The sequence below is a fragment of the Phyllobates terribilis genome, unplaced genomic scaffold, assembly GCF_046119375.1.
Source record: "Phyllobates terribilis strain yellow unplaced genomic scaffold, ASM4611937v1 Scaffold_318__1_contigs__length_2195899, whole genome shotgun sequence".
NCBI classification, from domain to species: Eukaryota; Metazoa; Chordata; class Amphibia; order Anura; family Dendrobatidae; genus Phyllobates; species Phyllobates terribilis.
Genome location: NW_027363078.1, coordinates 506,281 through 521,228, shown reverse-complemented (window position 1 = coordinate 521,228; position 14,948 = coordinate 506,281). Strand labels below are relative to the sequence as shown.

General features: G+C 44.3%; 1 protein-coding gene across 3 annotated transcripts in view; it reads right to left on the bottom strand.

Annotated features, from left to right (window-relative positions):
* The window catches only part of LOC141221123 (uncharacterized), a 182,757-nt gene that overhangs the window by 12,605 nt on the left and 155,204 nt on the right, over nt 1-14,948 (bottom strand). For all 3 annotated transcript variants that reach the window (XM_073666472.1, XM_073666474.1, XM_073666473.1), the window contains 2 exons: nt 6,951-7,042; nt 6,721-6,871 (listed from right to left, as the gene is read on the bottom strand). In XM_073666472.1, the coding sequence (XP_073522573.1) occupies nt 6,721-6,871; nt 6,951-7,042 (243 nt within the window). The remainder of the gene's footprint in view (nt 1-6,720; nt 6,872-6,950; nt 7,043-14,948) is intronic.

Below are 14,948 nucleotides of genomic sequence, written 5' to 3'. Positions count from 1 at the left end.
TTTGTTTTTAAAGGGGTTATCAAGTGCATACCGATCAGTCTGCAGTCACTCTGTGCACTGTGCACTGTGGGGATTCACCGGCATCAGACCCGGGAAGGAGGGTATGTATGAGATACATACCGCCCACAATTGGGCACGGCCTCGCTTCCATACACTTGTATAGAGCTGTGGCCGTGCCCCGTCTAGTGACGTGGACGACCAGAGGGCGTGTAGAAGGCCCAGCCTGAGCTCTATACAAGTGTATGGAAGCGAGGCCGTTCCCAATTGTGGGCGGTATGTATCTCATACATACCCTCCTTCCCGGGTCTGATGCCGGTGAATCCCCACAGTGCGTACGCTGGGGGATTCATAAGTCTGCAGTCACACAGAGTGACTGCAGACTTATCACTTTCGACCGGACAACCCCTTTAAAAAAGCTTGTAAGTTGTATTTTAAGCTTCGACCTTACTCCTCTGGAGATGAGGAGCAGCAAGTGGGGATTGTGATCTCACTGTTGCAAGGAGATCCTCAATCCTGGGCTCTTTGCCACAGGGTTCTGTTAGTCTCCAGCCGTCATCTATGATGATCTTGACCGAATCTCTTTGGCTGATTCTAGGCTGCGTTGCCTTCAGCAGGGGAATCGGTCAGTGGAGACTTATAGTTCCGAATTCCGTAGATGGGCAACTGATACCAAATGGAATGACCCGGATCTTAGAAGTCAAATTTTTCAGGGCCTTTCAGAAAGGGTGAAGGGTGGCAGTTTACGAAACCCCGGGGTCCTTGGAGGCTGCCATGTCATTGGCTATACGTCTGGATAGAAGCCTTAGGGAAAGGTGGGAGTGACCACCTTATCCTGTGCCCTATTTTCAGGATAACGCCCCTTTGCCAGGGTGGCGGTCTGGGGGTGAACCTGTGCTTATAGAGTTGGAGGAACCCATGGAGTTAGGGGGAGCTACTACGTTGCATATTTCCCTTGAAATCCGCAATAGAAAGGGCGTGTGTTTTTATTATGGTAAAAAGGAACATTTTATTGGGGTCTGTCCCTCGATTCCTAAGCGAAAAGAAACTCGATTAACCCTTGGTAGTGTGGAGTTGGATAACCAGGGGGTGTATTTGTCTTCAACATGCAGTTATCGGTTTGTCCTGATGGCAGAGGTGGTGCCAGAGAGCAGGCCTGAGAAAATGTATGTGTTTGTGCACAATGGAGCTGGAGTCAGCATGGTTGATGCTGGTTTTGTGAGAACTCATGGACTTACTTGCTGTACATTAACTAAGCCCATCCCAATTTATGCCATCGACTCTTGCGCAGAGATGTCTGACACAGATTGTACATGATATAAGACTGAGGTTGGGGTCTTTTCATTATGAGGTAATCCCTTATGTCCTGGAAGGCCTTCCCACTCCGATTGTACTGGGTCTACTCCGGTAGTGGATTGGCAATCCAGGCAAACTGTTGAATGGGGAGATTACTGTTATGAAAACTGTTCAAACATTTCCTTTTCTGCAGTCTCTACGGAGACCTTACCTGCATTTTTGTCTGGTTTTGAGGACGTATTTTCTAATTAGGGGTGTCAGGATTTGCCTCCTCATCGTGCATATGACTGCCCTATTAACCTGACTCCCGGAGCTAAACTACCCAAGTCCAGACTACATAATCTTTCTGGTCCCGAGAGACAAGTCATGAAGGATTTCATTGCTGAGAGTCTGGAGAAGGGAAATATCAGACCATCAACTTCGCCGGTAGCGGCAGGGTTCTTCTTCTTCGCTAAGAAGAAAGATGGAGGGTCTCCGTTTAGGTTTCCGGGAATTGAATCAAATTAACGTCCAAGATCCGTATCCTCTTCCTCTGATTCCAGATTTATTCAACCAGGTTGTGGGAGCTAAGGTGTTATCCAAGTTGATTTTAAGGGGGGCCTACAATCTGGTTAGAATCAGAGAAGGGGGTGAATGGAAAACGGTGTTCAATACCCCTGAGGGGCATTTCGAGAGTCTCGTTGTGCCTTTCAGTTTGACCAAAGCACCTGTGGTGTTCCAGCATTTCCTACACAATATTTTCCATCATTTGGTGGGGAGGTTTGTGGTGGTCTATCTGGATGATATTTTGGTTTACTCACCTGATTTTGAGACGCATCAGGGTCATGTTAAACAGGTACTACTGATAATAAGAGATAAACTATATGCCAAACTAGAGAAATGTGTTTTCGCCAACCAGGAGGTGCAGTTTTTGGGGTACCTGTTGTCATCATCGGGTTTTTGGATGGATCTGGAGAAGATCCATGCTGTCCTTGATTGGGACCGTCCCGAGAACCTGAAGGCATTACAGTGCTTTTTGGGCTTTACTAATTTTTACCGGAAATGTAACCAAAATTATCCGGTAATTGTGAAACCCCTCACTGACATGACAAGAAAGGGGTCTGAGCTTTCTAAAGGGTCGAATGCCGCCCAGCAGGCTTTTTTCTCCTTAAAGAGATGTTTTGTAACAGCACCTATACTCCATCAACCCGATGTTTCTCAATCTTTCATCGTAGAAGTTGATGCGTCGGAGGTGGGGGTTGGGGCTCAGGGTCCGTCCCCTGGTAAACAGCTTCTATGTGCTTTCTTTTCTAAAAAATTATCTTCGGCTGAGAGAAATTATGACGTGGGTAATAGGAAGCTTTTGGCGATTAAATTGGCTTTCGAAGAATGGTGACATTGGCTGGAGGGGGCTGTCCATCCTATTACTGTTATCACTGACCATAAGAACCTGTCATATCTTCAGTCTGCTAAACGTCTCAACCCTAGGCAAGCTACATGGTCCCTGTTTTTTACTCGGTTCAATTTTGTTGTCACTTTCCGTCCAGGGGTTATAAACATCAAGGCTGATGCTTTATCCAGGAGCTTCCCTGGTGGTGGTGACCATGAGAACCCCTAATTTGCAGAAAGGGGTAGTCATTTCGGCTTTGTACTCTGACCTAGAGGGAGAGGTGTTGGAGGCTCAGGGGGACACCCCTGCTTCCTGCCCTTTGGGGAGGTTATTTGTACCATCTAATCTGCGCTGTAAAGTAATTAAGGAACATCACAACTCTGTGCCTGCTGGTCATCCAGGTGGTAAGGCAACTACGGTCTCCTTTCTCGTCGTTTTTGGCCACCGGGGTTGCATCAGCATGTGGTTGAACATGTGTCTGCTTGCAGTATTTGCGCGCGTTCTAAAGTATCGCATACCCGTCCGTCTGGTACTCTTCTTCTGCTACCTATTCCTAGCAGGCCATGTACAGTGGTGGCCAAAAGTATTGGCACCCCTGCAATTCTGTCAGATAATACTCAGTTTCTTCCTGAAAATGATTGCAATCACAAATTCTTTGGTCTTATTATCTTCATTTAATTTGCTTGCAAGGAAAAAACACAAAAGAGAATGAAGCAAAAATGAAATCATTGATCATTTCACACAAAACTCCAAAAATGGGCCAGACAAAAGTATTGGCACCCTCAGCCTAATACTTGGTTGCACAACCTTTAGCCAAAATAACTGCGAACAACCGCTTCCGGTAACCATCAATGAGTTTCTTACAATGCTCTGCTGGAATTGTAGACCATTCTTCTTTGGCAAACTGCTCCAGGTCCCTGATATTTGAAGGGTGCCTTCTCCAAACTGCCATTTTGACATCTCTCCACAGGTGTTCTATGGGATTCAGGTCTGGACTCATTGCTGGCCACCTTAGAAGTCTCCAGTGCTTTCTCTCAAACCATTTTATAGTGCTTTTGGAAGTGTGTTTTGGGACATTGTCCTGCTGGAAGACCCATGACCTCTAAGGGAGACCCAGCTTTCTCACACTGGGCCCTACATTATGCTGCAAAATTTGTTGGTAGTCTTCAGACTTCATAATGCCATGCACCCGGTCAAGCAGTCCAGTGCCAGAGGCAGCAAAGCAACCCCAAAACATCAGGGAACCTCCGCCATGTTTGACTGTAGGGACCGTCTTCTTTTCTTTGAATGCCTCTTTTTTTTTTCCTGTACACTCTATGTTGATGCTTTTTCCCAAAAAGCTCTACTTTTGTCTCATCTGACCAGAGAACATTCTTCCAAAACGTTTTAGGCTTTCTCAGGTAAGTTTTAGCAAACTCCAGCCTGGCATTTTTATGTCTCAGGGTAAGAAGTGGGGTCTTCCTGGGTATCCTACCATACAGTCCCTTTTCATTCAGACGCCGACGGATAGTACGGGTTGACACTGTTGTACCCTCGGACTGCAGGGCAGCTTGAACTTGTTTGGATGTTAGTCGAGGTTCTTTATCCACCATCCACACAATCTTGCGTTGAAATCTCTCGTCAATTTTTCTTTTCCGTCCACATCTAGGGAGGTTAGCCACAGTGCCATGGGCTTTAAACTTCTTGATGACACTGCGCACGGAAGACACAGGAACATTCAGGTCTTTGGAGATGGACTTTTAGCCTTGAGATTGCTCATGCTTCCTCACAATTTGGTTTCTCAAGTCCTCAGACAGTTCTTTGGTCTTCTTTCTTTTCTCCATGCTCAATGTGGTACACACAAGGACACAGGACAGAGGTTGAGTCAACTTTAATCCATGTTAACTGGCTGCAACTGTGATTTAGTTATTGCCAACACCTGTAAGTTACACCAGGTAAGTTACAGGTGCTGTTAATTACACAAATTAGAGAAGCATCACGTGATTTTTCAAACAGTGCCAATACTTTTGTCCACCCCCTTTTTTAGGTTTGGTGTGGAATTATATCCAATTTGGCTTTGGGACAATTTTTTTTGTGTTTTTTCATTGAAGACAAATTAAATGTAGATAATAATACCAAAGAATTTGTGATTGCAATCATTTTCAGGAAGAAACTGAGTATTATCTGACAGAATTGCAGGGGTGCCAATACTTTTGGCCACCACTGTACACACTTGTCCATGGATTTTATTACTGACCTACTGTATCTGCAGGCAAGACTGTGGTTTTGGTGGTTGCAAGTAAGATGGTTCTTTTTATCGCATTACTGGCACTTCCAAATGCCATGACTCTTGCTCAGGTATTCATTAATGAGATCGTGAAGCTTCACAGGGTTCTTTCCAATGTGGTGTCAGATCGGGTAACCCAGTTTGTTTCTAAATTATCGAAAGCTTTCTGTACTCGACCGGGGGTGCAGTTGTCTTTTTCTTCTGCCTTACATCCTCAGTAAAATGGACACACCGAGCACATTAATCAGAATTTGAAGACTTACCTGAAGTGTTTTGTCTGCGAGAACCAGGAGGATTGGGCATCTTACTTACCGTTGGCCAAGTTTGCCATTAATAATCATCGCCAAGATTCCACTGGCAGGTCACCGTTCTTTAGTGCATAAAGTTATCACTAACAGTTTGGTACTTTTAGTGGGGGAGAAGCTTCAGGAGTTCCTGAGGAGGAACAGTTTGCTTCCTCGCTCTCCTTGGTATGGCAGGGTGTGCTGAGTACTTTAAAGATCATGGGAGACAGGTATAAACGTATGGCTGACAAAAAACGCTTGCCAGGTCTGGACCTGAATGTGAATGACTTTGTGTGGTTGTCTACCAGGAATATAAGATTCAAAGTTCCTTCTTGGAAGTTGTGACCTAGATTTATTGGTCGCTATAAAATAACCGCTGTCATTAATCCAGCAGCGTGTCATCTTGAGTTACCTCAGGCTCTTAGGATCCACAATGTGTTCCACAGGTCTCTGCTCAAGAAGTATGTGGTACCTCTTGAGTCCTCCCCCCTGCCACCGCCCCCAAATCATGGTTGATGGCAATTGGAGTTCCAAATTTCGAAGATTGTGGATTCTCATCTTCAACGTTGTTCCCTTCACTACTTGGTGCACTGGAGGGGTTATGGTCCAGAAGAAAGGATGCGGGTATCAGAATCGGAGGTGAATGCCCCTAGGTTGGTTCGTTCTTTCCATGCCTCTCATCCAGAGAAACCTGGCCACTCGTAGAAGAGGGGAGGTTCGGTCACAGGTTTGACAGACAGTCATTCTGGATCCGGCTGTAAAAGGTCGCTGCGCTTGGTCTTGCAGACACCTTCTTGATCCTTTCATCATCACTCCCCCTCAGCGGTGATCTCCACCTTCTGCTGCTAATTAACACACAGTTGCTGGACTTTAAATACACTCACTTTCTCCAGAGAATCACTGATGATAGAATAAATTCCTCTGTTCAGGTCTGGAGTTCTAGCAGTCTGCTAGATTCTTATTGGAGTTCCTTTGTGGATTTTAGTCGTGATCTCTCTGGTGTTTTCTCAAAGCAAAGTGTATCCCCTTGTCTGTTTCCCTTGTTTGTCTTTAGTTGCAGTGGGGCTGACTAGTGCTCACCCATCCCCCTCTCTACCTAGGGCCTAGCTCTATGGTCAGCCAGGTCTAAGGTATCCTGCTTGGTAATAGGTGCGGAACCTATTTAGGGACGATAGAGGAGTCAGAGTGTTGTTAGATCTGCCTAGGGGTCTCCACTCTCCCTTTCTCTAGTTGCTTGGCTTCCCCCCTTTTCCCATCGTCGTATGCTGGGTCCTTCTCATACCTAGCATAACATTTTGACTGTGACATATATCATCACGCATCCCTGGATTCATAGACTACCTTGAAGACAATTGCTTTGGACAGTCACAACCCCCTCAGATACAGAGAGTATCAATCTCCCCATTAGGGCACTACCCTAAACCTTTCATTTAATTTTGCACACGAGATCAAATTTACATCAAGTCTAATTAGGTCTAAATGTCCTTCCTGTCTTCATTATTACCCACCTGTGGTGTCATCTCCTGGAGTCTCCTCCTTCACATCGCTCATACACGGCTGATCGCCCATCATCTCCTCCTTCACATCGCTCATACATGGCTGATCGCCCATCATCCGCTGTTCTTCATCGTCCACTTTAATGTCAGTCTGGTCTCCACCCTGATGTCAAATATATAACAATTCAGTACATTACACAAGAAGAGAAGAAACCCCCAAATCTCCGCGAGCGGCCTCATACCGATGTGGCGTCAGCTTCATCTAGCTGATGACTGTCCTGGGCATACAGAGGGGCCGGACATCTCTCTGGGGGATATTCTATACGGAATCTGTCTGTAGGAAACACAGTGAGGAAATAACGTCTCAAACAGTTATGTGCAAAATAATAGCAGTGTGGTTAAAACACGTGAGAAAAGCAGAATCCTCATAATCCGAGTTCTCTCCATACACGGTATAATCGTAGTCCTCTCCATATACGGTATAATCACAGCCCTCTCCATACACGGTATAATCGCAGTCCTCTCCATATACGTTATAATCACAGTCATCTCCATACACGGTATAATCACAGCCCTCTCCATATACGGTATAATCGCAGCCCTCTCCATATACGGTATAAACGCAGTCATCTCCATACACGGTATAATCGCAGTCCTCTCCATATACGGTATAATCGCAGTCCTCTCCATACACGGTATAATCGCAGTCCTCTCCATACACTGTATAATCGCAGTCCTCTCCATACACGGTATAATCGCAGTCCTCTCCATACACGGTATAATCGCAGTCCTCTCCATACACTGTATAATCACAGTCCTCTCCATACACGGTATAATCGCAGTCATCTCCATACACGGTATAATCACAGTCATCTCCATACACGGTATAATCCGAGTTCTCTCCATACACGGTATAATCGCAGTCATCTCCATACACGTTATAATCCAGGGCTGTGGAGTCGGAGTCGTGGAGTCGGAGTTAGTTTTGGTTGGAGTCAGAGTCGGTAGAAATGTACCGACTCAGACTCCAGCTTTAAAAAAAATGTATTAATATTTCATAATTAAACTTTCATATGAATTTTATAAATGTTACTCAAATATATATGTTCTATCAAACTATGAACAACAGTGATAAGCAGTTCTGCTGGAGATAGAGACATTTCTTACTTCTTGTGTGTCACTGTTCTCCACTGCCCTTATCTAATCTTCTACTTGGTTAACCTCATGCTGCCCCAACCCCCCTACTTACAATGTATGAAACTGAAAGTGAAAATGTGTTGCAAATTCTTAGTAGTAAAGCTCCTCCTCTAGACTAGATGTTTACTATGTGTGCGTCTTCCAAGCATCTCACAGCTGCTACTCAGAAGAGGGAGACTGTAAGAAGTATTATCCTTTCAACAAACTTTTCATCAGTTAACTGTGAGTACATGAGGAATAACAGTATTACTGACCACTATATCAGTTGTACAACCTGGCAATAATTTTGTACAATTGTTTTTAGGAAAAACAATTGTCATTTGGATTGTGAATGCAGAATTAAAAACCTGAGAATGTCAAAGAAGCGTCACATTAAATCAGCTGTATTTGAACATTTCACCATCACTCAAGATAGAAAACATTATGTCTGTCAGTGTATGACAAATGGTCCAGACGAAAACAAATGCTGTGAAGCCAAGATCAGTGCATATTCAGGCAAAGATAAAAATGCTCCTACCAGAGCTTCTAATCTAAAGAGACATTTACAGCGCTTTCATCCAGAAGTACTGAAAGCAGTGGATGAGAAAGACTGCATCCAAACCAATGAACCAGTGCCCAGCTCTTCCAGCCAAACAAAGGAGCAGAGAACTTTGCAGCCATCAGTTGCAAGATATTTTGTCAGTGACAAAGTTACTGTGACAATGACAGTAGATACATTTAAAAAACAGATCTTAGAGCTTGTTGTAAAGGATAGTGTGCCTATTTCATTATTTTCACGACCAGCTTTTATGTGTCTGAATGGGGAAATGGCCCGCAAGCTTGGTGTTTCTCTGGAGAGAGAGAGTATTAGAAAATTAGTAATCGAAGAAGCTTTTAAACAAAAGGAAGAACTTAAAAAAAACTCTCAAGGGACGCTTTCTGTTTCTTAAAATGGATGCCTGCACACGTCACAGAGTGAACTATTTTGCCATCAATGTCCGATTTGTTTGTGACAAAAATGAAATAGTTACCAAGACATTGGCAGTAAAAGACACCAAAGCTCATCACACCAGTGAGTTTCTGAAGGGCTTGGTGGAAAAGGTTTTGCAAGACTATTAACTTAAAAAAGAGCAAGTTCTTTCTGTCGTAAAGGACAATGCTTCAAATATGATAAGTACTATTAAGCTAATGAATGAGAGTAATGATGGTGACCAGCAGCTAGAAGAACATTCTGGGTCCACAGACACAGAAATGTTTGAAATAGAGGAACACAGTATTGTAACTGAGGAGCAAACTGAAGTTGCTTCAGATGAACAGCAACATGATAGTTTAGATGATCTTGTTGAAACTGTGTCAATCCGTTCTTTCATTCATCACATGCGCTGTGTTGTGCATATGTGACACCCCAGGGGTCTGGTTGCCACAGTAATAGAAATATTATGTCTGAGAGCAAGTGGGAGGTTTCTCTGGTCAGGAGCCCTAAGCATGCAACACTGCCCGCCCAGACCTGGGAGGGGAGGAATCTGCCCTTATAAACTGGGTCTGGGGCGGGATTAGGAGAGTTAGAGCTTGGAGAGGGAAAGATACAGCAGGAGCTCTGTAGGAACAGTAGCTGAAGACCAGGGGCAGGAGCTGAGCAGAGCTCGCCCTGGCTGAGGACACTACAACCGGACACCGGAGTCCGAGGCTGTGGGGGCTGATATACACCCAGCAGCAGAAACCAGCCGGCAGGGGATTCTAGGTCCTCTGGCCATAGAAGCCCGGAGGCTCAGTCACAAGGAAGGGACCAGCACCGCCATCCAGGAGCGGAGGCTAACAGAAGGCCCCAAGTCACCAGCCATACGGGTGAGCACCACACGGTATACTCAGGGACGTGGGCTACTTGTAACCGCTTACAGCAAGGTAGCCAGGAAAGAGTGCAGATAGACGGGGAGGCCTACAACTCCGCCTGGCCAGGGGAGATCCTGCTTGCTCACAGACTGACCAGGCCTCTACTGCTAACCAGTACTCCCGGGAGGGTCTGCTTTATACCATCAGTAAAGACCCTGAACTGCACCACACGTCCCTGTTTCATCGCCGCACCAGCACCATTAGTACTGGGACGCTCACACCATCACTCCCATCATCCACACTAGCTGCCCTGAGGCAATACTTCTCCCGTGGGGAGTTATCCCATACTCGGCTGCGCAAACAACATCAGCCTCAGCGGTCTGCAGCGCAGCGGCGGTCCCCACTGACCGCAATCCACGGGTGGCGTAGTCGGACATTTGTTATTACACCAAGACTGCCACTGGTTTGACCACCCTGAGCCACGGACCGGGTCGCCGCCACACTGAGACTACCACCCCCAGCATCCCATCAGAGGCCCGGTTCCGGGGCGCGTCACATACGCTACAGCTGGCTATAAGAGAGAGTCTGCAAGAAGGACATGCTGCTGCACTGATTGGCAAGGTGAGAAAATTGGCTACTGTTGTCAGAACTCCTAAAGTTGACTCAATTTTGAAGAGACGTGCTGGAAAAGGGGCAATTATTGATCAAGCCACACGATGGGGCAGTACTTACTTAATGATTCAGCGCTTGGTTGAACTGAAAACCTTTCTTGTAGACATGGCTAACCCTCAACTGACGCTAAATGAAAGTCAGTGGAATCAGGTGACTGAGCTGGAAAAAACTGCTAGAGCCCCCATTTACAGTGACTAAAAAATGACAAGCAGAGGACTTAACTCCAGGTATTTTCTTAAAGGAGTGGAAGAACCTGATGTTTCGCCTGTCCCAAAGAGGAGGGTTAATTGCAAGTGGCACTGCTACATCAATGAAAGGGAGAGAGGAGCTACTATTACAGAATAACATTCTTTTGGCAGCTGTTTATGTAGACCCAATGCATCCGATTCTTCTAGATGATCAAGAGCTAACTAAAGGAAAAGAAGCTGTGTGTGAAATAGCAGCAAGGATGAAAGGGTTGCAGAACAGTCAGGAGGAACAAGAAGAATTTGGTCGTCCTGCCACATCTTCACCCTCATCATCAACTGATGAAGAATTTAATTTCGAAAAATATTTGGATCACAAGAACCGTGCAAAGCGTTCCCGCATAGAAGAAGAGCCATCCCCATCAAAGAACACAGCCAGGACATTTCAGCAGAATTTTTCATGTACACTAAAAGAAATTGAGAAATTTGACCGTTCATCAAAAATAACAGTGCAACAAGCGATTCCTCTGTATCCTGACATTGTCAGAGATGTTGCCCCCCGAGTGGTTACTGCTTTGCCACCAACCCAAGTTAGTGTAGAGAGGTTGTTCTCTGCTCTCAAAATAATTAGATCAGATTTGAGGGCATCCATGAAGGAGGATCTGACAGAGGCAATACTTTTTCTGAGGACAAATTTATAGATTTCTTCTTATTAACTGCATAACAGTGTTTATTGCATATTTACTTACAAGAGTTTAGAAAAGTTTATAAAACTTATTTGCTATATTCTAATTGTATTCTAATAAATATAGTTTTGGCTCTAAGTGGCCTGATTACTTATATGATGGTGAGAAACTGAATAAGCACGATGTTAATATTTTACAACAGTAAATTTATTGTTACGAATTGGCCATTTATGAAGGAGTCGGAGTCGGAGCCGGAGTCAGAACCTGATAAAATCCAGGAGTCGGAGTCAGAGTCGCAACTGTGGCTTACCGACTCCACAGCCCTGGTATAATCACAGTTCTCTCGATACACGGTATAATCACAGTTCTCTCCATACACGGTATAATCGCAGTCCTCTCCATATACGGTATAATCGCAGTCCTCTCCATACACGGTATAATCGCAGTTCTCTCCATACACGGTATAATCGCAGTCCTCTCCATACACGGTATAATCGCAGTCCTCTCCATATACGGTATAATCGCAGTCCTCTCCATACACGGTATAATCACAGTTCTCTCCATACACGGTATAATCGCAGTCTTCTCCATATACGGTATAATCGCAGTCCTCTCCATACACGGTATAATCGCAGTTCTCTCCATACACGGTATAATCGCAGTCCTCTCCATATATGGTATAATCGCAGTTCTCTCCATACACGGTATAATCGCAGTTCTCTCCATACACGGTATAATCGTAGTCCTCTCCATACACGGTATAATCGCAGTTCTCTCCATACACGGTATAATCGCAGTCCTCTCCATACACGGTATAATCGCAGTCCTCTCCATACACGGTATAATCGCAGTCCTCTCCATACACGGTATAATCGCAGTCATCTCCATACACGGTATAATCGCAGTCCTCTCCATACACGGTATAATCGCAGTCCTCTCCATATATGGTATAATCAGTTCTCTCCATACACGGTATAATCACAATTATCTCCATACACGGTATAATTGCAGTTACCTCCATATACAGTATAATCAGTCATCTCCATATACAGTATAATCGCAGTCATCTCCATATACAGTATAATCGCTCGCCTGTATACCATGTCAGCACTGATGCTAGTGCGGAGGAGGTAGGCATCACACATGAGACATTCTCTCAAGGAGACTTCTTGTTCTTTCCAGGTTGTGCAGGGACGACTCCGAGTCCTGCAGGGACTCTCTTGCCTCATCTTCTATTCTCCGTGGCTTCCACTTCCGGCAGCTCGCTTCTCTCTACACCTGACGAGCCGCGCTATTAGACACTGGCGGCTGATTCCCAACCACATAGGTGTCTCACCTTATGACTCTTTCTGGTCCATGTGGTTTTCTCCTGCACGATGTTCACCACCAGTATGTACTTGCCAATCAATATGTGTATATAAAATATATACATATATGTGTGTGTGTGTTGTGAGGGTGTCAGGCCACACTTCCCCTGACAAAGCTGTGCGTGTCACGGAGGTCTCCGTGGGGTCTTTTCTGTACTACCCCACTACCCTTTATAGCAGCCTTCTCGAGGATCCATTTCATCCCTGTAGGTGCCAGTAGACATCATCCATTTCGGTTCGTGCACTCTAACTTTTAGAACTTGGCCACATTCTCACGCTTTCTTCATTTTACTTCTTGTAGCTTTTTCTGATTCATGACCATTGTGAACATGCGTCTATGTGCTGCATGTATACCAACTTAAACCAAGCTCAAATTTTGTGTTTTTTCTTTGTATTTTTTGCATTCTGTGCAAACCAGGGTGTGCCCTCCCTTCCTAGAGCTGGATAATACATTTAAAGCTTCCCTAGGCTGGTGTCCACAGTTCGGGACCAGGTCCTTTGTCTGTCCTTATTCACACACTGAGGTCAACTTTGATACATGGTAAGGTTTTTAATATTAGACAGAGTAGGACTATCCCGAATGGGGTCACCTTGCCATTGTGGGATGGCTTTCATACTATTTTTGATCAAAAACAGTGTTGCCAAGAACCCTATATTATTTAACCCCTTTACCCTCGAAGGTGGTTTGCACATTAATGACCGGGCCAATTTTTACAATTCTGACCGCTGTCACTTTGAGGTAAGTAACTCTGGAACGCTTTAAAGGATCCCCCTGATTCTGAGTTTCTTTTTTTGTGACATATTATACTACATGATAGTGATAACATTTCTTCGATATGACTTGCATTTATTTGTAAAAAAAAAATGAAAATTTTGCAATTTTCAAATTTTGAATTTTCATGCCCTTAAATCAGAGAGATATGTCACACAAAATAGATAATAAATAACATTTCCCACAGGTCTACTTCACATCAGCACAATTTCGGAAGTTATAAGGGTTAAAAGTTGACCAGCGATTTTCTCATTTTTCCAACAAAATTTACAAAACCATTTTTTTAGGGACCACATCACATTTGAAGTGACTTTGAGGGGTCTTTATGACAGAAAATACCCAAAAGTGACACCATTCTAAAAACTTCACCCCTCAAGGTGCTCAAAACCACATTCAAGAAAGTTTATTAACCCTTCAGGTGCTTCACAGGAATTTTTGGAATATGGAAGAAAAAAAATAAACATTTAACTTTTTCATAAAAATGTTACTTCAGACCCCATTTTTTTATTCTCACAATGGTAACAGGAAAAAATGGACCCCAAAATGTGTTGTGCAATTTCTCCTGAGTAAGCAGATACCCCATATGTGGGAGAAAACCATTGTTTGGGTGTACGGCAGGGCTCGGAAGGGAAGGAGCGCCATTTGACTTTTTGATTGTAAAATTTGCTTGAATAATTAGCGAACGCCATGTTGCGTTTGGAGAGCCCCTGATGTGCCTAAACAGTGGAAACCCCCCACAAGTGACACCATTTTGGAAACTAGACCACTCAGGAAACTGATGTAGATATGTGGTGAGCACCTTGAACCCCAGGTGCTTCACAGAAGTTTATAACATTGAGCCGTAAAAATAAAATGTTCACATTTTTCCCACAAAAATGTTTTTCAGCCCCCAATTTTCCATTTTTATAAGAGTAATAGGAGATATTGCACCAAGAAATTTGTTGTGCAATTTCTCCTGAGCAGGCAGATACCCCATATGTGGGGGAAAACCAGTGTTTGGGGGCACGGCAGGGCTCGGAAGGGAAGGAGCGCCATTTGACTTTTTGAATGTAAAATTTGCTTGAATAATTAGCGGACGCCATGTTGCATTTGGAGAGCCCCTGATGTGCCTAAACAGTGGAAACCCCCCACAAGTGACACCATTTTGGAAACTAGACCACTCAGGAAACTGATGTAGATATGTGGTAAGCACCTTGAACCCCCAGGTGCTTCACAGAAGTTTATATTTCCTCCGGGATAAATAAAGTATATCTTATCTTATCTTATAACATTGAGCCGTAAAAATAAAATGTTCACATTTTTCCCACAAAAATGTTTTTCAGCCCCCAATTTTCCATTTTTATAAGAGTAATAGGAGATATTGCACCAAGAAATTTGTTGTGCAATTTCTCCTGAGCACGCAGATACCCCATATGTGGGGGAAAACCAGTGTTTGGGCGCACGGCAGGGCTTGGAAGGACAGGAGCGCCATTTGACTTTTTTGACATTGGGAAATGTTTACGGATTTCTCTGTCATTATATGGTAAAATAATTGGTAACAACTCGCCCCAAA